At 40.9% G+C, this 24,776-nt stretch overlaps 1 protein-coding gene across 1 annotated transcript in view; it reads left to right on the top strand.

The window, feature by feature from the left end:
* Positions 1-24,776, top strand: part of LOC122790051 (exocyst complex component 1-like) — a gene marked incomplete in the record, with an annotated part of 2,315,969 nt that overhangs the window by 2,099,549 nt on the left and 191,644 nt on the right. Inside the window, 1 exon segment of the mRNA XM_044057618.1 lies at positions 14,486-14,685. Within this exon segment, the coding sequence (XP_043913553.1) occupies positions 14,486-14,685 (200 nt within the window).

Here is a 24,776-nt window from a genome sequence, read left to right as displayed (position 1 = left end):
CTAGGAAAGACATTTTTTTTTTAGTTGTTGGTTTGGGTGCTTGCAAAATTGCTGTTTTTTTTTTTTTTTTTTTTTTCTTTTTCCACTATTTAGTATTTTACCTTTACTGAATATCACATATTTTAGGTATCTAACCTGTGTTTTTTTTTTAAAGTTTGTAACTTACTCTTGTTTACTTTGTGTTCTTGTATTACTAAAAATTTTAACAATGCTACTGTATTTACCCTGCACTGCTGCTGGGTGCTGCTAGCAAGATGTCATTTACATAAAGTAAAATTTGACTACTTTTTGGTGGGGTAGACCCTGCCAGGTTGCTAGCCATTTTTTTGTGCAAATATTATTGGGCTTTTACAATATTTTTGTGGTAGTCGTGTATATGTATACCTTTTACCCTGAAATGTAAATGCAAACCAATATTGACTATCAGGATGTATAGGTATTGAAAAGAAAGCATTGCTTATATTTACCACAGTAAAATACTTTTGTTGTGGCTTTAAATTATTTAACAAGGTATGTGGGTCTGGCACCGTAGGTGCTTTAGGTATTACTGCATTATTTACAGCTTATAAATTTTGTACCATCTGCCATTTTCCGTTTGCCTTTTTTTAACAGGAAATAGGGGTGTATCACATGGTGAATCAGGAGATTCTACCAGTACTCCTTTTTTGAGTAATGCTGCTTATTATAGGCTTAATTTTTACTTTTGCATTTTTTTCCAAAATGTATTGTTTTTTTCTGTGGTCTAAAAGCTGACTTTGGGGTAATTGTAACTGGTCCTGCTGCTTGAATAAGCCCTACACTTAACTTGCCTGTTGACCACAGAGTTGTTGGAATTTTACACAAGGCCTTTTTTTTTTCTTTTAATAAAAATGCTAATCAGCTGTCCTTACTAGATTGCAAGTGTACAGCTGTATGTGTCTGTGTCAACCAATTCAGTTTTGTTTTTATATTCCTTGTCCTGACATTTTTAAATCAGTCTGTTTTTCCATTTTGTTACCTTTTTTTTTTAAGTCTGCCCATTTAAAACTTTTGTTTTTTGTCAAGTTGACATGTGGCAGTCTATTGGACTTATACAATCTCATGAACTCCTGAGGTAATGAACAGCTTACTACACTGTTTTTTTCAGTATCTCAGCATAAAGTTTGTAATATTAATTTGTCAGCAGGATTTTTACTTATATTTTTTTATTAGGTCCTGGTGTGCTACAGTAGTATGGAGTACAATGTAACAAGTGCTGCTGATCAGTGTCAAGGGAGGGTACCTTACTGATGGCTACGTTTATTAGTTTTTTGGTTACTGCCCCTGGACCAATTATAACTAGGTCCTGGCTGTACCAATAATAGGCTTCACCCTCTGATTACACCACAAGAGCATTTATTTGTCTTTGTGCTTTCATACCCTGCATGGTAGGAACTACTGCTATGCCAAATATTTGCACAAGGTCTTTTTCCAGTAAGTTTACTGGATATTTTTGCAGAAACTACAATTTTACTTTTTTGAGTCATACCTGAAACAGGGTCAGTTATTGCTATATTATGGGAAAGTGGTTTTTTGTATAGCTGTCTATTTGCTGCTTTTACTAATATATAATTAGGTGATTTAGAATGTTTTGGTAACTTGGAGGGGTGTATCAAAGTCCGTGACGCTCCTGAGTCACACAGGAATTTGACTTTTTTTTTCTCCACCAGAAGTGTTACTTCTGGTTTTGTATTTGCTAGGTAGAGCTCCAGGCTCAACAATGCTAAATCTAAAATTTTATTTTCATTTTTATTCTTTACATCTGTTTGTACTTCCTCTATTCCCTTTACTACATTTACATTTTCTTTTTGTTTATTAACCTTTTCTGATGATTTTTGGTTATTATTACTATTATATAGTCAGTCTACATCTCCTTTATCTTCTGTTATTGCTTTCTTATTTTGTTTATAGTCCCTAGCTAGATGCCCTTTTTACCTGACTGTAATACAAATACTTCAGCTTCGTCTTCAACAGTGAAGACTTGTGCCTTTTTTTTTTTTTTTACTATTAAGGTGTCTTTCAGTACGTCTAGCATACTCAAGTAAGGCTTGCAGCCTGCTTGTTTAGTGATTTATCATATGCCTTGTAATAAAACTACTAACAGAGGCAATGCAACCTTTTAAAAATGTATATATATATTTTTTTTTAATTGTTATTTTAAGCATTTTAATAATCTAGCATAATATCCATCTACTGTCTTATTTTCCTGCTGTATGCATTAATTAATGCAAGTCCAGTCTGCTCTAAGTTTTTATTTTTTAGAGATTTTGTCTGTTAGACCTTTTACTCTGTTGTCTAAAAATGTTTTAGAATTTTTTAAGCTTCTGTTTTTTTTTTGCCTGACGCCCTGCATTAGATTAAAGCTTGTTTAAGGAGTTTAACTAGTGAAAGTTTATCTAGTTTACTATTAAATTTATAGTTGTTAACACATTTTGCAAAATATTTTACATTATTTGCTTACTGTAATTGCATATGCTTTACATTATCCGTTAGGGGCGGATCTCGTGATCTCTTAGTGCACTGATTTTCCATGTCTTAAAAAGACTGTTACGTAACCCTTCTCTTGTACCACGTGGTATTTTATTTTTCCATATCCACAGTAGTGTCTAGAATGACTGTTTACTTTGCTTTGTTATTCCCTGATCTATGACTGAAGATACAATACTTCGACTCTTTTTTTCCCTGCTATCACAAACCTTAGCAATAGCACAGTGTAACCTGGTCCCTGATCTAAAACAAAGACAAAGAGGGAAATTTTTTTTACCTGAGCCTCCTGCTCTTATTGTTTCTTCTTGGGGCCCAGTCTTCCGCTTTTCAGCCACAGATCAGAAAGTGGACAGCCTCTTTACATACAACAATTTAGTCGGAGGTCTTTTCACTTTAAGAAGAACCATTTTTTTCGGCAGCTTCTCCTGCGTAGATTTATTAGCACTTATGCACTCTGTGACCTGCAGCTTACCAAGGGAATTCCGGCTCAAAGGACCAAAATGTTAAATAAATTTGTTAGAATCGGACTGTAAAAATCATTGAGTTATTTAAAAACAATGTCAATCAATAACAAACAATAATGCAGGAAAACTCAGATATCTTATTCTCTAATGTACATTAGGAGGCAAAAAACCATACACAAAGTTGTATAGAATTTTGACTAGTTTATTCGTACAGTGTTTGCCATTTTATAGCATTTACAATCAGCTTTTGCCCACCTCACTGACGTGGTCAGTGACAGGGTCTTTACGTCATAGTAACTTGGTAAAAGGTGCTGAATTTCTGTTCTTCAGAAAGTCTTTTTCCCATGAGAATATTACAGCCTTGCAAACACCTGGTCAGTCACGATGACCTCCTGAGGATGTAGCCAATTCAAGGTTCTCTGATTAGTTCGAATACAATAGATGTATGTCTTTCTTAATGCCTTTCTTTGTCTTTCTCGTACCCAGCTGCGTACTATCAGAGATAGTGTGCACAAGGCTACTCTCCTGGTGGAGGCAGGAAAGAGGACACACATGCGAACAGATTTATTATTTTCTAACTTTGCAAAATAATCTTTACTTGAAAGACATGAGCCAGACTGTGTTTGCAAACTGCCAAGGTCAAATTTCTGATTACACTGCAGCTTGTGCTTCAAGCAATAATATGCAGGTTTATTTCTACTATTATTCTAGTAAGACAGAATTAAATGCATTACATTAACTTTGTTCTATTATGGATTTAAGTACATTTATTTCTAACTAAAGCACACATTTCTCTATATATTTGATCACACAACTTATATGTGTTTGAATGTTTAAATACACATTTTCCTAAGCAGCACACATTGTAAATATATTTTTCTAAGCAGCATGTATGTAAATATATTTTTCTAAGCAGCATGTATAGATTTTTCTAACAGAAACATTTCTGCAGTTTGTTCTAGGTAGTGGGGATATTTTAAGCATTTCCATATTCAGGCTTGTATTTGGTTCTAGTGTTTGTGGAGGCTGTGTGTCTGAGCACATATTCAGGGACATCTTGGTTTAGCCAAAGCCATCAGGCATTTCAGTGAGAGAGAATTGTTTGAAGTCATTGGCTGACTGAGGTCACCTAGACTACAGCTTAAACTAAGCACCTCATTGGCTCTTTTGAGATTTCTTTCTTAAAAACTGTCTCAAGTTTCAACTTTCTGTTACCTAAGAAGTTCATTTGTGAGTGTTCTGCCATTTCACACTGAGCTTGATCGAAGGAAGGACACTGAGGAAACTCGGAGCTACAATATATAACATTAAGTATCCTGTTTTTTGTTTATTTTGTTCTTTATTTCTTTGTTATTTATAGCACTTTGTGTACTGTGTATTTTTCTAGCTAGTTCCACGGTGTGTGAGGTATTAACTGGAAATTTCCACTTTTATTAAGCATCTGTTGGGTTGTTTGTTTCTAATAACTTGTTGCAGTTAAACTCCTTTTTCTAGAGGCTCCTTTAGCTGTTAAAAACTTTCATTTAAATGCTCACTGCTGCTTTTCAGCTGTGAGAAACATTTCTGCAGTTTGTTCTAAGTAGTGGGGATATTTGTAGTGTTTCCACATTCAGGCTTGTATTTGGGCCTAGTGTTTGTGGAGGTTGTATGTCTGAGCACATATTCAGGGACATCTTAGTTTAGCCAAAGCCATCAGGCATTTCAGTGAGAAAGAATTGTTTGAGGTCATTGGCTGACTGAGGTCACCTGAACTACAGCTTAGACTAAGCACCTCATTGGTTCTTTTGAGATTTCTTTCTTAAAAACTGTCTCAGGTTTCAACTTTCTGTTACCCAAGAAGTTCATTTGTGAGTGTTCTGTCATTTCACACTGAGCTTGATCAAAGGAAGGACACTGAGGAAACTCGAGCTATAATATATAACATTAAGTATCCTGTTTTTTGGTTTATTTTGTTCTTTATTTCTTTGTTATTTATAGCACATTGTGTACTGTGTATTTTTCTAGCTAGTTTCACTCTGTGTGAGGTATTAACTTGAAATTGTCCACTTTTATTAAGCATCTGTTGGGTTGTTTGTTTCTAATAACTTGTTGCAGTTAAACTCTTATTTCTAGAGGCTCCTTTAGCTGTTTAAAACTTTCATTTAAAGGCTCACTGCTGCTTTTCAGCTGTGAGAAACATTTCTGCAGTTTGTTCTAAGTAGTGGTGATATTTGTAGCATTTCCATATTCAGGCTTGTATTTGGGCCTAGTGTTTGTGGAGGCTGTGTGTCTGAGCACATATTCAGGGACATCTTGGTTTAGCCAAAGCCATCAGGCATTTCAGTGAGAGAGAATTGTTTGAGGTCATTGGCTGACTGAGGTCACCTGGACTACAACTTAGACTAAGCACCTCATTGGTTCTTTTGAGATTTCTTTCTTAAAACCTGTCTCAGGTTTCAACTTTCTGTTACCTAAGAAGTTCATTTGTGAGTGTTCTGCCATTTCACACTGAGCTTGATCGAAGGAAGGACACTGAGGAAACTTGGAGCTATAATATATAACATTAAGTATCCTGTTTTTTGTTTATTTTGTTCTTTATTTCTTTGTTATTTATAGCACTTTGTGTACTGTGTATTTTTCTAGCTAGTTTCACTGTGTGTGAGGTATTAACTGGAAATTGTCCACTTTTATTAAGCATCTGTTGGGTTGTTTGTTTCTAATAACTTGTTGCAGTTAAACTCTTTTTTTCTAGAGGATCCTTTAGCTGTTTAAAACTTTCATTTAAAGGCTCACTGCTGCTTTTCAGCTGTGAGAAACATTTCTGCAGTTTGTTCTAAGTAGTGGGGATATTTGTAGCATTTCCATATTCAGGCTTGTATTTGGGCCTAGTGTTTGTGGAGGCTGTGTGTCTGAGCACATATTCAGGGACATCTTGGTTTAGTCAAAGCCATCAGGCATTTCAGTGAGAGAATTGTTTGAGGTCATTGGCTGACTGAGGTCACCTGGACTACAGCTTAGACTAAGCACCTCATTGGTTCTTTTGAGATTTCTTTCTTAAAAACTGTCTCAGGTTTCAACTTTCTGTTACCTAAGAAGTTCATTTGTGAGTGTTCTGCCATTTCACACTGAGCTTGATCGAAGGAAGGACACTGAGGAAACTCAGAGCTATAATATATAACATTAAGTATCCTGTTTTTTGTTTATTTTGTTCTTTATTTCTTTGTTATTTATAGCACTTTGTGTACTGTGTATTGTTGTTGGTAGTTTCACTGTGTGTGAGGAATTAAATGGAAATTGTCCACTTTTACTAAGTATCTGTTGGGTTGTTTCTAATAACTTATTGCAGTTAAACTCTTTTTTCTAGAGGCTCCTTTAGCTGTTTAAAACTTTCATTTAAAGGCTCACTGCTGCTTTTCAGCTGTGAGAAACATTTCTGCAGTTTGTTCTAAGTAGTGGGGATATTTGTAGCATTTCCATATTCAGGCTTGTATTTGGGCCTAGTGTTTGTGGAGGCTGTGTGTCTGAGCACATATTCATGGACATCTTGGTTTAGCCAATGCCATCAGGCATTTCAGTGAGAGAGAATTGTTTGAGGTCATTGGCTGACTGAGGTCACCTGGACTACAGCTTAGACTAAGCACCTCATTGGTTCTTTTGAGATTTCTTTCTTAAAAACTGTCTCAGGTTTCAACTTTCTGTTACCTAAGAAGTTCATTTGTGAGTGTTCTGCCATTTCACACTGAGCTTGATCGAAGGAAGGACACTGAGGAAACTCAGAGCTATAATATATAACATTAAGTATCCTGTTTTTTGTTTATTTTGTTCTTTATTTCTTTGTTATTTATAGCACTTTGTGTATTGTGTATTTTTCTAGCTAGTTTCACTGTGTGTGAGGTATTAACTGGAAATTGTCCACTTTTATTAAGCATCTGTTGGGTTGTTTGTTTCTAATAACTTGTTGCAGTTAAACTCTTTTTTTCTAGAGTCTCCTTTAGCTGTTTAAAACTTTCATTTAAAGGCTCACTGCTGCTTTTCAGCTGTGAGAAACATTTCTGCAGTTTGTTCTAAGTAATGGGGATATTTGTAGCATTTCCATATTCAGGCTTGTATTTGGGCCTAGTGTTTGTGGAGGCTGTGTCTGAGCACATATTCAGGGACATCTTGGTTTAGCCAAAGCCATCAGGCATTTCAGTGAGAGAGGATTATTTGAGGTCATTGGCTGAGGTCACCTGGACTATAGCTTAGACTAAGCACCTCATTGGTTCTTTTGAGATTTCTTTCTGAAAAACTGTCTCAGGTTTCAACTTTCTGTTACCTAAGAAGTTCATTTGTGAGTGTTCTGCCATTTCACACTGAGCTTGATCGAAGGAAGGACACTGAGGAAACCTTGAGCTATAATATATAACATTAAGTATCCTGTTTTTTGTTTATTTTGTTTATTTATTTGTTATTTATAGCACTTTGTGTACTGTGTATTTTTCTAGCTAGCTTCACTGTGTGTGAGGTATTAACTGGAAATTGTCCACTTTTATTAAGCATCTGTTGGGTTGTTTGTTTCTAATAACTTGTTGCAGTTAAACTCTTTTTTCTAGAGGCTCCTTTAGCTGTTTAAAACTTTCATTTAAAGGCTCACTGCTGCTTTTCAGCTGAGAGAAACATTTCTGCAGTTTGTTTCTCACCCTCCCTTCCTGTTGATATATTGTTTTTATAGTTGGTAGCTTTGCAGTTGCCTACCCCTAGTGTAAATTTGATCTGGGACCCTCCTCCCAGTCTAGTGTCATTACCTCATTCTACCCAGTACAGGGAGAACATTTGAGAAGGCCAATCAGCTTAGTTTCTGCTACTCCTTTCTCTCTTTCCTTTCTCTCTTTCCACTTAAAAAAAATATATATCTGCTTTTACTGTATTTGTGTTTCTTCCTACTTTATTCTGCTTTTGCGTCATCTTAAAAGTACTCAATTGTATTTATTACTGCTTGGTGTAACTCATTCTAAGCCTTTTAGTTTAAGCACTTGGACTTCAGACCAGTTGTTTTACATTAAGAAGGTTTGTGGTCTGCACTGTAGTGGCAGAACAGGTAGCTTGTTGGGAACTGCTGATTGACGGCTCAGTGTCTGTTATTCTAAAAGTGTATTAGTTCTGGTTTAAGCACTTTGGCTTCAGGCCAGTTATTTTACATTAAGAAGGTTCGTGGTCTGCACTCTTGTTGGAGGAGAGGTTGGACTCTGCCCTTCTTAGCTGGGATTTTCTGGTTAAAGGCTTATAGTGTCTGCATATTTGAACTGTTTCTTACTGAAATTGTACACCTTGTTTGCTGCAGCATAGACTAGATCCAGGCCTGGTAAATCTAGCTTTGTTTGTATGCTTGTTGTTTGTTTGCTTGTTATTTCCCTGAAACGATAATTTCACCTAAAAATGGCTTTTCAGCACTTCTGTGGCTCCCTAGTGATATCTGCATTGCTTACTGTACTTATTTCCTTGTTTCACTTGAAAGAAAGTTACTGTTTGTCGTTTTTGCATTTAAGTTACCTGTAACACATTGCATTTAAGTTACCTGGCATTTGATCACTAAGTCAGCACTAAAAAATTAAAAGCACTACACCCTCACAAACTCCCCTTGAGTACATTATTCCCCATTGATCCTTTTTTTCAATTATAAAGGAATTCCCAATACTATTCTAGCATGTCCAAAGGTCAGTTGTCAATCTCCTCTCCAGTCCAGCTTGTGAATCTGGGAATCTTGAGGCAATGTTACAACTGCCTCATGTACACAGACAACCCACTCCTCCTCCCAACAAATTCCAACATGTGAGGGATGCAACCATATAGCCAAACTGGAGGCTAAGCTCTCTCATCTCAGTAAAGGCGTAACCAGTCAAGAGGAGAAGGAAACCACACTCATTACAATTCCCGTCTCACAGACCTACCACGACAGCAAACCAAACACATAAACACACAAAAACATACTCGGAGGCTCTAAATAAAAATTTGCCTAAGCAGCAGAGACCTCCAAAGTAGACACCCAAGCAACCGCTACCCCAAAACAAAACACGTGCAACACATAGCTCACAAAGCCACTGTGCTGAACAGTCACAGCCCTTAAGGCTAAACAACACAGCTCATACACTTGTAATAGGTGACTCTATCGTCAGGCACACTGATGTCCCACTCACCAGGCTGAACAAGGAGAAGATCACGGTGAGCTGCCTGTTGGGTGCTAGGATCTGCAACATAACACAAGCACTCAGGTCTCTCCAAGGCAAGTACAAATATGACTCAATCATTGTCCATGCTGGTGTGAATGACCTGAGACATACGTCCCTGGACTACATAAAAGGAGACATAGAGGAGCTCTCTGAGCATGTAGACCAGGCCGGTATGACCCTGACCTTGAGTAGCATCTTACCCTCACCAAGAATGATGCCACAATATGAAGACAAGATGATCAATTTCAACAATTGGCTTAAGTATTGATGTCATTCAAAGGGGATCCAATGCCTGTCAGCCTGGGATGACATGCTCGACAAGCCACGATGCTTTGCTAGGGACGGCTTGCACCTGTCACCCCTGGTCTTTCGGATATTGGCAAAGGCTCTTGCTACCCCTATAGTGCCTCTTTTAGGCAAGGCTCAAAAGACAAACCCACCTCCATAGGTATCACAAGGGATAAGAAACTAAGAGTAATGCTACTCAACGCCAGAAGTCTAAACCTCAACATGCACACACTCAAAACTCTCCTTAGCATGGAGAACATCGATATCTGTGCAGTAACAGGAACCTGGTTCAAGGCTCCCGAGAGCACCCCAGCACTACCAGGTTATACCTCATACCATGCTTTTTGGCCCCAAAACTTGGACCGAACCACAAAAGGAGGGGGAGTATCAATATTCGTCAAAGATACCCACACCTCCAGGTTGTTGGCACAGCATGAAGCATCAGAGACTATCCATGTGCAACTAACAGTGGGTAAAACTTCCTTCCAGTTTATAGCCTGCTACAGACCACCCTCCCAAACCCAGGAACCTCACTCGGCCTTCCTGAGAATGTTGGAAAATATGAAGGTCTCTCCAAACACTATTATATTGGGTGACTTCAACTACCCAAACATAGACTGGGAGCATTACTCTAGCTCCAACACCCTAGCCCAAAGGTTCCTAGAATTTATAAACTCAAATGCTATGGAACAACTTGTTACCACTCCCACAAGAGGGGAAAACATACTGGGCCTGATCATCACCAACCTGGGGACTCTATGCTCCAGACCAGAAGTGCATCCCTCACTGGTAAGATCAGACCATAAACTAATCTCACTGGATATTCACATCCAGACCCCACCCCCTGCCCAGAAAACCACAGTGAAAAACTTCTCTAAAGCAAATTTCACACTTCTCAAAACCGAGGTGGAATCCTTCAAAGCCCCCGGGCCAGTGGAAAATACGGCCCAGACCGCAGAATCCTTTATAAACGCATTCTATGAACACCTACTGGAATGCATGGATCATGCAATCCCAAATAAAACCAAGACCCAATCCTCCAAAGGCAGACGTCCTGTCTGGTGGACCCCAGTCATAAACAAACTATGCAATAGAAGGAGGAAGCTACTACATAATAGAGCAAAATCTCAAAAAGGAAGGCATCTCTGATCAGTATTAGCAAAAAACTATGGGCACTCATAAAATCGTCTAAGGCCAGCTTCAAGAGAAAAAATTGCACAGGACACTAAGGATAATCACAAGGCTTTCTTTAGTTATGTTAGGAACCTGGGTGGGAATTCCCAGATATGCTCAGAATTAGTCCAAAATGACAAAAAATACACCGAACCCACAGACATTGCCAACATCCTAGCTGACAGGTTCATCGCAAACTTCTCCCCCACCCCCACCAAAAGGGCAAATATCTATCCCAGCAGAGTGCTGTCCCCCTGACATCTCAGATGCTCAGGTAAGAGCCACCCTCTCCAAAGCAAAAAACACAGCATCAATGGGACCAGACGGTGTCCCGGACTGCATCCTGCATGAACTCCAAGAAGAGCTAAACCCAAACATAAAACTACTGTTCAATCTCAGCCTTACTACAGGATATGTACCCAAAGAGTGGCGTACAGCAACAGTGGTCTCTCTCCACAAAGGTGGTGCCTCAACGGATCCTGGAAACTATCGCTCCATAAGCCTGACTAGCTTGGTCTGCAAAGCTATGGAAAGGATCATCATGGACCTCATAAATAAAGATATTGGGGACCTACAGACACTGGATCCTACCCAGTTTGGCTTTGTTAAGGGCAGATCCTGCCTCTTAAACCTGGTCAATTTCTTTGAAACAGTCACCAAGGCCATTGACGAGGGGAAGATGGTCCACACAGCCTACCTGGACCTTGCAAAAGCCTTCGATACAATACCCCACTCGGGCATTATGGATAAGCTCACCAGCTTAAATATAAACCCTATGTCACTAGATGGGTTGCAAACTGGCTCAAGGACAGAACCCACATGGTTAGAATTGCTGGAGCCATGTCAGACTCCAAACCAGTTACAAGTGGCATCCCACAGGGCTCAGTCCTGGGATCTCTCTTGTTCGGTATATATTTCTCAGAGGTACAGGCCAACACGGAAGGACTGTGGCTGACCAAGTTCGCAGATGACTGCAAACTGGGCACCATAATCAACTCTCCAGCTGACACAAGCATCCTCCAAAAGGGCCTCATAGAAACAGACAACTGGTGCCAGAGCCATGGCCTCAAGCTAAACGCCAAAAAGTGTATAGTCATTACCTTTGGCAAAAACAAAGTGCCCACAAATTACCACATAGGTGGTAATCCATTAAGTAAAAAAGAGATAATTAGGGACCTGGGAACCCAAGTTGATAGCAATCTCTCATTTGACAACCACGTGGCCAAAGTGGTTAGAAGAACATTTTATATAGCCCACCTAATCATGAAGGGATTCACATCTAGATCAGGGGAGGTCATCATGCCTCTTTACTCATCCCTCATCAGGCCCATAATTGAGTACAATGCCCCTTTTGGGATGTACCTTACCAGACACCTGCAGCAACTGGAAATACCCCAAAAGTACCTCACCAAGAGGATCAAAGGGCTCATACAGATGCCATATGCTGCCAGGTTAAAGAAACTCCAGCTCTACTTAGTGGCATACCACCTGCTCAGAGGCGATCTGTGCCTGACGTATAAAGCCATGTCCAACCCGGAATTAATGGACATGCTGCACCTCAGAAAATCCAAATCCCATCGAGCTATGTGCTTGAGAGACTTGAACCTCAGCACTGAAATAAATAGGACATGCTGGAGGGACAGATTCATAACCCAGAGGCTCCCTTCACTCTGGAATAAAATCCCAGTCCAGGTTAGGCAGAGTCCCTCATTGACTCTCTTCAAGAGGAATCTTGATGAGTGGATAGGAGATCGTAGGTTTACCCCAGGTATCACTTCTGTGTCACTATTAGGCAGAGGCACAGTATACTAACCTTGAAAAAAGGCATAGCAAAATTAATTTAAAATGGGTGGCGAAAGCCAAACAAACTCTGGCTAGGCTTATAAATCCCCTAGGGCAGATAGCCTAGTATGAACCTATGAACCTATGATATTGCCAACAACTTGGCAGATAGGTTCAGTGCTAACTTTATTCCCCTCTCACCCCCCAAAGGGCCTATAACTATACCAAATGATTGTAGAGCTCCATTAATCACAAACACACAAGTAAAAATGACACTCTCTAAAGCCAAAAACACAGCATCCATTGGACTGGACAACATCCCAGGCTGTGTCTTACACAAACTCCAAAATGAACTAACCTGCCACCTAAATGCCATGTTCAATCACAGCCTCACCACAGGCTATGTGCCCACTGAATGGTGCACAGCAACGGTTATCCCACTCCACAAAGGAGGAGCCACCACAGACCCCGGGGACTATCGATCTATTAGTCTGACAAGCCTGGTCTGCAAGGCTATGGAGCGTATCATCATGAAACTCATAAACAAAGACATTGGTAACCTTCATACTTGGATACTACCCAGTTCGGATTTGTAAAGGGTCAATCTTGTCTACTAAATCTGATAGACTTCTTTGAAACAGTTACCAAGGCCACAGACAAAGGCAAGGTGGTTCACACAGCCTACCTGGACCTCACTAAAGCCTTCGATACTATCCCCCATTCAGGAATCATAGATAAACTCACCAACCTTAACATAAACCCTTATGTCACAAGATGGGTGGCCAACTGGCTCATGGACAGAACCCACATGGGGAGAGTTGCAGACTCCAGATCCGACTAAGTGGCATGCCCCAGGGTTCAGTCTTGGGACCTTTCCTGTTCAGTACATACTTCTCCGAAGTGCAAGCAAACACTAAGGGTCTATGGCTAACGAAGTTCACAGATGACTGCAAACTGGGTGCCATAATCGATTCCCCTACTGACGTAGACATCCTCCAAAAGGGCCACACCGATACAGATACCTGGTGCCAAAACCATGGCCTCAAACTAAATGCCAAAAAGTGCATTGTCATCCCCTTTGGTAAAAACACAGCACCCATGAATTACCAAATAAGGGGAAGTCCACTTAGCACAGAAAGTGTGATAAGAGACCTTGGGACCCATGTGGATAGTAACCTCTCCTTTGACAATCACATAGGCACACTGGTCAGAAAATCTTTCTATGTGGCCCACCTAATCACAAAAGGGTTCTCATCTAGAAAAAAGGAATTCATTGTCCCCCTCTACTCATCACTTATCAGACCCCTCATTGAGTACAGTGCCCCATTTGGGATGTACCTCACAAGACACCTGCAACAACTGGAGAGGCCCCAAAAGTATCTCATCAAGAGGATTGCTGGCCTCAGTTGTCCTATGCCGATCGGCTCAAAAAACTCCAGCTCTACTCGGTCACATACCACTTACTATGAGGAGCTCTCTATCTGACATACAAAGCTATGTCAAACCCAGAATTAATGGACATGCTCCACTTAAAAAATCCCAATCGCCGTGAGCTACATGCTCTAGGGACCTAAACCTCACCACAACAATAAATAGGACATGCTGGAGGGATAGATTATTGACCCAGAGACTTCCAATGCTCTGGAACAAAATTCCCATCTACATCAAGCAGAGCTCATCATTAGCATTCTTCAAGAAAAACCCTGATGAGTGGACGGGTAATGGGAAATTCACCCCTGGAATCATGTCTATGGCTCTGCTCGATAGAGGGGCAGGAATTTAATCTAAATGGGTGGCGAAAGCCAAGGCAATTTTGGCTAGGCTTACTAATGCCCTCGGGCCGATAGACTAGTAACTACCTATGAACCTATTTATTTGGATATATTTTCTTGATAATATTTATTGTGTATGCATTTAACCCTCTTCATTCACCAGTCTTATTTTGCCAGTCAAGCAGACAGAAAAATGACTAGCACGGTGCATGATTTGCTTAATGGATGGCCATCATCTGCATTTATATTTTTTGTATTGCTGTGACATGACTTTCAAACACCAGATTTTTTTTTTTTCTTTTTTTGATTCATGTAGTTGAGAAACTTGAATCCTCACATCTGAAGAGCAGCTCAGATGTTGTAATGATGGAAAACTTCCACAGAATCTTCTGCTTTCTGGCTGAAAGGAAGATTGCAAGTCTGGAACCAAGAAAGAAGGAAGCAAAACAAAAGTACACACAGTATTTGAACAGTTACATCAAGATGCAGTTGGGTCAACCACTGGAGAAGCTTAATGTAAGTACACAGTAGGGATCTTACTTTGTACATTTTTACTTATTTTGTAGTACCGGATTTATTTTTTTCAGAGGAATCTATTATACACAATAGCTTGTATTTCCAAACTACCACAAACCTGTAAAGCACTGACCAATAATTATTCAGTTGAGCATGCACATTTCACCAAATTCGAACTAGAAAATACTCATCATCATCTTCTTTTGGCTGTTCCCATTAGGGGTCCCCACAGTGGATTATCTGTTTCCATTTCTTCCTGTCCTCTGCTTCTTGCTCTGTCACACCAACCACCTGCATGTCCTCTCTCACCACATCCATAAACCTTACCTTAGGTCTTCCTCTTTTCCTGTTACCTGGTAGCTTCATCCTTAGCATCTTTTTCCCAATATACTCAGCATCCCTCCTCAGCACATGTCCAAACCAATGTAATTTTGCCTCTCTGGCTTTGTCTCCAAAGTTTCCAACCTGGGCTGACCCTCTAATATACTTATTCCTAATCCTGTCCACCCTCATCACACACAGTGCAAATCTTAACATCTTTAACTCTGCCACGTCCAGCTCTAACATCTACCTTTTTGTAAGTGCCACTATCTCCAACCCATGTAACATAGCTGGTCTTACTACCCTCTTGTAGACCTTCCCTTTCACTCTTACTGGTACTCGTCTGTCACAAATCATTCCTGACACTCTTCTCCACCCACTCCATCCTGCCTGTACTCTCTTCTTCACTTTTCTTCCACACTCACCATTACTCTGAACTATTGACCCCAAGTATTTAAACTCATCCACCTTCGCCACCTCTACTCCTTGCATCCTCACCATTCCTCTATCCTCCCTCTCATTCATACACATATATTCTGTCTTAGTCCTGCTGACATTCATTGCTCTTCTCTCTAGAGCATATCTCCATCTCTCCAGGGTCTCCTCCACCTGTTCCCTACTCTCACTACAGATCACAATGTCATCTGCAAAATTCATAGTCCACGGGGACTTCTGTCTGATCCTGTCTGTCAACCTGTCCATCACCATTGCAAATAAGAAAGGGCTCATAGCTGATCCTTGATGTAATCCCACCTCCACCTAAAACGCATCCATCACTCCCACCGCAGATCTCACCGATGTCACACTACCCTCGTACATATCCTGTACCACTCTTACATACTTCTCTGACACTCCCAATTTCCTCATACAATACCACAACTCCTCTCTAGGCACCCTGTCATATGCTTTCTCTAAGTCTACAAAAACACAATGCAACTACTTCTGACCTTCTCTGTACGTCTCCATCAACACTCTCAGAGCAAACATCACATCTGTAGTGCTCTTTTTCAGCATGAAACCATACTGCTGATCACTAATCATCACGTCACTTCTTAATCTAACTTCCACTACTCTTTCCCACAACTTCATGCTGTGACTGATCAATTTAATCCCTCTGTAGTTACTACAGCTCTGCACATCACCCTTATTCTTAAAAATCGGTACCAAAACTCTCCAGTCCAGCTGGTGAATCTGGGTATCCTGATGCAATCTTGCAAATGCTTCATGTACACAGACAGCCCTCTCCTCCTACCACAAAACACTGACATATGTGAGAGATGCAATTATACAGCCAGACTGGAGGCTAAGGTATCTCCACCCAAGACTGGAACAGACAGTCATGAGGAGAAGGTTAACACTTGCACCACACCTCCAGCCTCACATAGACCTACTAAACCAGCACTGGCAAAAGATACACATAAATACACAAAATTATACTTGGAGGCTCTAAATAAAAACCTGAAAAAGCATCAGAGAGCTCCAAAGCAGACACCAAAACAACCTGCACCTCCCATTACAAACCAGACAACACATAAAACACAAAATCAATGTGCCGCACAATCACAGCCCTTAAGGCAAAATAACATACGTAACACACCAGTAATAGGTGACTCAATAGTCAGGCACACTGACGCCCCACTCACTAGGCTAGACAAGGAGAAGGTTACTGTTAGCTGCCTGTCGGGAGCCAGAATCCTCAACATAACACAAGCACTCAGGTCACTCCAGAACAAGTACAAATATGACTCTGTCATTGTTCATGTTGGTGTGAATGACCTGAGCCGTACCTCCCTGGACTACATGAAAAGAGACATGGAAGAGCTCTCTGATCATGTAGCCCAGGTGGGTATGACCCTGACCCTGAGTAGCATCCTGCCCTCACAAAGAATGATACCTCAGTATAAAGGAAAAATGATCAATTTCAACAATTGGCTAAGCTTCTGGTGTCATTCAAAGGGGATCCAGTTTCTGTCAGCCTGGGATGACATGCTCGACAAGCCACATTGCTTTGCAAGAGACGGCTTGCACCTGTCACCCCTTGGCTTTTGAATACTGGCCAAGGCTCTTGCTGCCCCCATACTGCCTTTTTTAGGCAAGGCTCAAAATTCAAACCCACCTCCATAAACAGCACAATTAAAAAACTGAGGGTTATGCTACTCAACGCCAGGAGTTTAAATCTCAAAATGCATGCACTCAAAGCAATCCTAAGTATGGAGAATGTTGACATCTGTGCAGTAACTGAAACCTGGTTCAAGGCTCCAGAGAGCACTCCAGCACTACTGGGCTACAACTCCTACCACACATTTCGGCCACAGAACACGGACCAAAACACAAAAGGAGGGGGTGTATCCATATTCATCAAGGATACCCAAACCTCCAGGTTAGTGGCACAGCATGATACCTCTGAGATCATCCATGTGCAATTAACATCAGGCAAATCTGTGGCCTGCTACAGATTGCCCATGACCCAGGACCACCACTCCACATTTCTGAAGACATTGGAAAACATGTAGGTCCTACCGAACACCCTGATCTTGCGAGATTTCAATTACCCTACCATTAACTGGGAAAACTACTTAAGTACAAACTTCCAGGCTCAGTGCTTCCTGGAATTTATCAACTCAAATGCCCTGGATCAGCTGGTAAATTCCCCAACAGAGGCCACAACATATTGGACCTGGTCATTACCAACATGGGCGGCAGGTGCTCTGTACCGGAGGTCAACCCGTCATTGGTTAGATCAGACCATAAACTAATCACCCTGGATGTCCACACCCCACCAACACACCCAACCAAGGAAACCACAGTGAAAAACTTTTCTAAAGCAAACTTCACCTTACTTAAGTCACAGGTGGTAAGTTTCACAACCCCCACGCTAAAGGATAACACTGCCCAAGATGCAGAATCCTTTACAATTGCACTCTATGAGCACCTACAAGGATGCATGGATCATGCCATCCCTAGCAAAACCAAGACTCACTCCCCAAAGAGAAGGAAACCAGTCTGCTGGACCCCTGCCATAAACAGGTTATAATACAAAAGGAGGAAACTAGTTCAGAAAAAAAGCAAATCCCAAGAAGGAAAGACATCCCTGATCAGTATCAGTAAGAAACTAAGGTCCCTCATAAAATCATCCAAGGCTAACTTTGAAAGAAAAATAGCCAAGGACTTGAAAGATAACCACAAAGCCTTCTTTAGCTATGTCAAAAATCTAAGTGGCAACTCACAGATATGCTCTGAGATAGTGCAAAATAGCACAAAATATACTGAACCTACTGATATTGCCAACATACTGGCAGATAGATTCAGTGCAAACTTCACCTCCCTCTCACCTTCAAAAGGGCCCACAACAATACCGGAAAAGTGTAGTGTCCTGGAAATCACAGAAGCACAAGTGAAAACAGCCCTTTCAAAAGCCAAAAACACAGCATCAATGAGGCCAGATGGTGTCCCAGGCTGCGTCTTGCATGAACTACAGAACGAACTAACCCCCCACCTAAACAGGCTGTTCAACCTCAGCCTCTTCACAGGCATAGAATAGTGCACAGCAATGGTTATTCTGCTCCACAAAGGAGGAACCACAACTGACCCTGGTAACTATAGCCCCATAAGCCTGGTCTGCAAGGCTATGGAGCACATCATCATGGAACTCATTAACAAAGACATTGGAAACCTCCAAACAATTGACCTGACCCAGTTCGGCTTTAAAGGCAGATCATGCCTACTAAACCTGGCTGACTTCTTTGAGACAGTTACCAAGGCCATAGACGAGGGAAAGGTGGTTCACACAGCCTACCCTGATCTCGCCAAGGCATTTGACACCATTTCTCACTCGGGTATTATAGAAAAACTCACCAGCCTGAACATAAACCCCTACATCACAAGATAGGTTGCCAACTGGCTTACAGACAGAACTCACACGGTAAGAATAGCAGGCTCCAGGTCTGACTCTAAACCAGTCACAAGTGGTGTCCCGCAAGACTCAGTTCTGGGAGCCCTACTGTTCAGCATATATTTCTCAGAAGTACAGGCAAACACATGAGGACTATGGCTAACCAAGTTCTCCGATGACTGCAAACCGGGAGCCATAATTGACTCTCCGGCTGACACGGACATCCTCCAAAAAGGCCTTACTGAGACAGACACCTAGTGTCAAAGTCATGGCCTCAAGCTAAATGCCAAAAAATGCATAGTCATCCCGTTTGGGAAAAACAAAACACCCACGAATTACCACATAGGCGGCAGCCCCCTTAATACAGAAGAGGTAATAAGAGATCTGGGGACCCAGGTAGATAGTAATCTCTCCTTTGACAATCATATTACCAAAGTAGTTAGGAAATCCTTCTATTTGTCTCATCTAATTACTAAGGGGTTCACATCTAGAAATAGAGGTTATAGTGCCCTTCTACTCGTCACTCATTAGACCCATCATAGAGTACAATGCCCCATTTGGGATGTACCTCACAAGACACTTCCAGCAACTTGAAAGACCACAAAAGTACCTCACCAAGAGGATTACTGGCCTCAAACATATGTCCTATACAGCCCGACTGAAAAAACTCTGGCTGTACTCAGTGGCGTATCGCTTACTCAGAGGTGATCTCTGCCTGATTTACAAAGCCATGTCCAACTCAGAATTGATGGACATGCTCCACCTAAAGAAATCCAAGTCACTGCGAGCCACGTGCTCTAGTGAGCTAAACCTCACCACAACAATAAATAGAACATGCTGGAGGGATAGATTCCTGTCACAGAAACTCCCCATGCTTTGGAACAAAATTCCTAACTACATTAAGCAGAGCCCCTCACTAACACTCTTCAAGAGAAGCCTTCATGAGTGGATGGGTAACAGAAAGTACACCCCTGGGATCACTTCATTGGCTCTGCTTGACAGAGGCTCAGTTAATTAATCAATGGGGTGGCGAAAGCCGACGCACTCTGGCTAGGCTTATAAATGCCCTTGGGCAGATAGCCTAGTACCTACCTATGAACCTATAAAACACTTTTTCTCCATTCCTCAGGCATCCTCTCACTTTCCAAAATTTCATTAAACAATCTGGTTAAAAACTCCACTGCCATTTCACCTAAACACCTCCATGCTTCCACAGGTATGTCATCTGGAACAACAGCCTTTCCAGTCTTCATTCTCTTCATAGCTATCCTTACTTCCTCCTTGCTAATCCATTGCACTTCATGATTCACTATCCCCACATCATCCAACCTTCTCTCCCTCTCATTCTCTTCATTCATCAACCCCTCAAAGTACTCTTTCCATCTGCTCAACACACTCTCCTCACTTGTGAGTATGTTTCCCCTCATTATCCTTTATCACCCTTACCTGCTGCACATCTTTACTAGCTTGGTCCCTCTGTCTAGCCAATTGGTACAGGTCCTTTTCTCCCTCCTAAGTGTCCAGCCTTTCATACAACTCTTCATATGCCTTATCCTTAGCCTTCGCTGCCCCTCTCTTTGCCTTAACTCCTACTTTCTTCATCTCTCTGACAATCTCACTTCTTCTTTGCCAACCTCTTTCTCTGTATACTCTCCTGTACTTCCTCATTCCACCACCATGTCTCCTTGTCATCCTTCCTCTGTCCAGATGTCATACCAAGCACCTTTCTAGCCATCTCCCTTACTAGCTCTGCTGTAGTTACCCAGCTATTTGGTAACTCTTCACTGCCACCCAGTGCCTGTCTTAACTCATCCCTGAACTCCACCTCACAATTACCCTTTTTCAATTTCCACCATTTGATCCTTGGTGCTGCCCTAACACTCCTCCTCCTCCTCCTCTTCTTGATCACTAACGTCATCTTACAAACCACCATCCTATACTGCCTAACTACACTTTCCCCTGTCACCACTTTACAATCTCCAATCTCCTTCAGGGTGGCCCTCCTGCATAAGATATAATCCACCTGTGTGCATCTTCCTCCACTCTTGTATGTCACCCTATGCTCCTCCCTCTTGTTAAAATACGTATTCACCACAGCCATGTCCATCCTTTTCGCAAAATCCACTACCACCTGACCTTCTGCATTCCTTTGTTTAACACCATACCTACCCATCACCTCCTCATCCCCTCTGTTCCCTTCACCAACATGCACATTGAAATCTGCTCCAATCGCCACTCTCTCAGCCTTGGGTATGGTCATCACCACTTCATCCAACTCACTCCAAAATTTTTCTTTCTCATTCATCACACACCCAATTTGTGGACCATATGCACTAACAACGTTCATCTTTACACCATCAATTTCCAGCTTAATGTGATGAATTCAGTCAGCTCTAATCTCAGTCAGTCAAAATGTGCAGCTGATTTAATGAATATACAGCCCTAGACAGGAATATTTCAAAGCTAGAAACAGAACATTTCATGGATGCCTATTCAGTTCAAGTGAAAACCATTCTAGAGTTGGTGAACAAAGGTTTAATGGGTATAATCTAAGAGACGACCATTTTGGAGCTGGCAACTGAAGCTTAAACTTTAATGGATGTTTAGTCCAAGACAGGAGCATTTCAGATCTCTTTACCAATATTTCATGGATGCATAATGCAAGAGAAGAAAATTTCAGAGTTGGTAACTGAAAGTCTAATTGATGCTTTGGTTAACATAGAAACTTTCCAGATCTGGTGACCAAATATTTCATGGCTGCATAATCCAAACCCGAAAAATCAAGAGCAGGTAATCTGACGTTTAATGGATTCATAATCCAAAATGAAAACACTCCAGAGGTGGTAACAAAATGTTTGTATAATGAGTCATTAACAAACTTATGTTTGGAATCTAAAATGTAGTCTGTGGGAGAACAATGCCCCCAAAATAAAATTTATGAATTTAAATATTTAGATATCAAATTTTGGTCTGTTTGAGTGTTGAGAAATTGTTTTTGAATTCTGTGTCTATAAATAGTAATAAAAAAATCATCATTCTGTGTACTGACCAAATAACACATTGAGCAGCTTTTATTATGTGGACTGGAATCATCATTTATGGGTTAATCTACTAGTCATTACAAAATGACTTTCATGCTTGTTGTTTGCAGCAAATAAACCATAGATCAGCCTGAAAAGACTCCAGTTCTAAACAACATACCAACAAACGTAGCCTTCACTCCACTAATAAGGCGCTATTAGAAAAAACAAAAAGTAAAAATTACGCTGGCGAATCCCTCTACTCCTACTACATTGCCAAAGCTTAGAATAGTCTCCCCGTCTACATCAAAACCCATACTAACATTATTCAATTCAAAAAACTTCTAAAAGCCCACCTATCTGCCTCATGGATATGCCCATGTACTGAACCAGGATAAAAACACCATCTAACTCAAGCTAGTCTAGTTAAATTCCTTATACTATCATCTTACATGGTTTCTCTATAATCCCCTAACCCCATCCCGGACACCTCACAACAATCCTACCAAACACTTTTGCTTCTGCTTTTCTCTTCTTTCCCCTCTACATATCCCTTTCTTAATCCCATAGACTCTGATCCCAGCTATCCACTAACCCTGTAGAGCTTGCAGTAAAGTGACCAGCTCAAACAGAATTTGCTACATAATTTCTCTTCTACTTAACAGTACCCTTATAGCTACTAGTCTGTTTTTTCTTTTCTGTTTCATGATCCACCAACTGTAACACGTATTTCCTTACAAAATGATGTTACTTTTAATATTGTTTCTCTTACATAATTTATGTAAAATGTTAAACCTTGACAAATTCTCTTTTGTAAAATTGTAAAATTGTTAAATTGATCTAAGTCTTTGTATGTCTTGGCCCTTTTCTCCCCGCGCCTTCTGCTGAAAACAGACAAGTTGTCCAGTCGGACTTTCCCGGTAAACAAATGTAAAATTCTACATGAACAGTGCAACAAACATTTCAACTTCAGAATATCTACACCTTGGCTTTCACAGTGCAATATTTCATGCTTAACAGAAAGTGCAGAAAAATCTCAATACATGTGTATTGGAGGAGGGGAATAAAAGTGAAAGCAGAAGCAATCCATTCTGTTGCCCCGATAATGGAAAAGTTATTCAAATACAGTCATGGCATCTTCTTCTGGAACAGTGTTAGAAGTCTCCAACCCCTGAATTCCAGCCTGAATTTCTTGCGACTCCTTTTCCTGTAAAACCATTGGCCCCAATCTGTCATGCCTAGCAATAGAGCTCTCCTTAAATGAGCACTGCTTGTCTATGTAGCCTGCTCGTAGTGCATTGGCAACACAGCTGTTAGTGATTTTATCCCATGAATTTTTCACCCAAGTCATGACCTCTTGCAGGCTAGGCTTCACAAAGTTTCCATGCTGATTTCTCTCCATTCCATTTTCAATGTAGTCATTGAGTTCTATGCACAGATGGTCCTTGAATAGCTTGTTTATTGCAATATCAAGAGTATTCATTCCTGCGGGAATCATTATTTGATCTATTCTTCTCTGTGCAAGGAATTTCTTCATGTATTTAGTGCTGTTATTGCTGGCTGAATCCCAGACTAGCAGACCTCTTTCGCCACCTTGCAAAACAAGTGGCAGCATTACATCGACCCACTTCCTTATAACTGCTTGTGTGCACCAGGCCTTTTCGGTTTCAAGAATGTAAATGCCTGAAACATGTTCAGTCTTATCTTTCTTGCCCTTACTAATGATTAGAGGTGGGGTTTTCTTTCCATCTAGATGAATTGCCAAAATACAGGTAACACGTGCACTCTCGTAACCAGTGGAGGGAATGTAGATTGACAAGGCACCCTCTGATCAATTGTTGTTTGAGATCCTTGGCCCATAAACACTGCAGTTTCATCCATAGCAATCATGTTGGAGAGTTGGCATTTAGAAACGATGCCATCAACAAAGGACTTGAACACAAGTGCACGTTTAATAACTTCAGTATCTTCCAGCTTGAACAGTGTTGTTGATCTTCTTAGAGACCATTCATATCACTGAAGGAAGCCATCCAGCCAATGTTGTGATGCTTTGAATTCTTCTGGGGATATTTCTAACTGTGGTGACATTGCAAGGGCAAATGCTTGAATATCAGCCCTGCACACAACCAAAGCCTTTGCTCTCCTGTTAGCAATCCATTCACAGATGATGTCTTCCAGCTCATGAAATAATGGTTGCCTACCTGAGCTACACTTGCACTTCTTAGCATTTCCTTCATTGGCCTCTTGACTGAGGTTATCGTATGCTGCATGCCATTTTCAGACCATTCGGAGATCTAACTTCTTCTCTTTGCAGAAAGCCATCAGATTCTTTCCCCGGGAGTCCTCCTTGATTCCTTTCTTGTACTCAGTGGAATAGCTCTTTCATTTTGCACTCATCTTGTCTGGGGGCGGTTAATTGAAGTCTTACAAGACCGGGGTGGCAACACAAAATAGTGACGGTTAAGAAGACACAACCACAGACGTTCGTTATCAAGTGCACATGCTTTACGTGTGTTGTCTGTACTTTGACCAATCAAAGTACACCTGCCTGTGTTTATGGGCCAAGGATCTCAACAGTCAAGTGTGAGTGATGATTAGGGTTACAGTAAGAATCGTGGAGGACTCCTAGGGAAAGAACGTTACGACTTTCTGCAAAGGGAAGAAGTTGGGTGTCCGAATGGTCTGAAAATGGTGAGTAGAGTATAATAACCTCAGTCAACGGGTGTCAATAATATTATTTTATAATTCAACACATCCATCGTGTGTTGTTGACGATCTTAACTGGGGCTTATTTTTGGGGTAGGGCTTATATCTTGACCACCCTAGAAAACCATGCCAGACCTTATTCTCTGATTAAG

The sequence above is a fragment of the Protopterus annectens genome, chromosome 15.part0, assembly GCF_019279795.1.
Source record: "Protopterus annectens isolate FY-2018-M chromosome 15.part0, PAN1.0, whole genome shotgun sequence".
Classification (NCBI taxonomy): domain Eukaryota; kingdom Metazoa; phylum Chordata; order Ceratodontiformes; family Protopteridae; genus Protopterus; species Protopterus annectens.
This window is presented reverse-complemented; position numbering and strand designations above follow the sequence as displayed.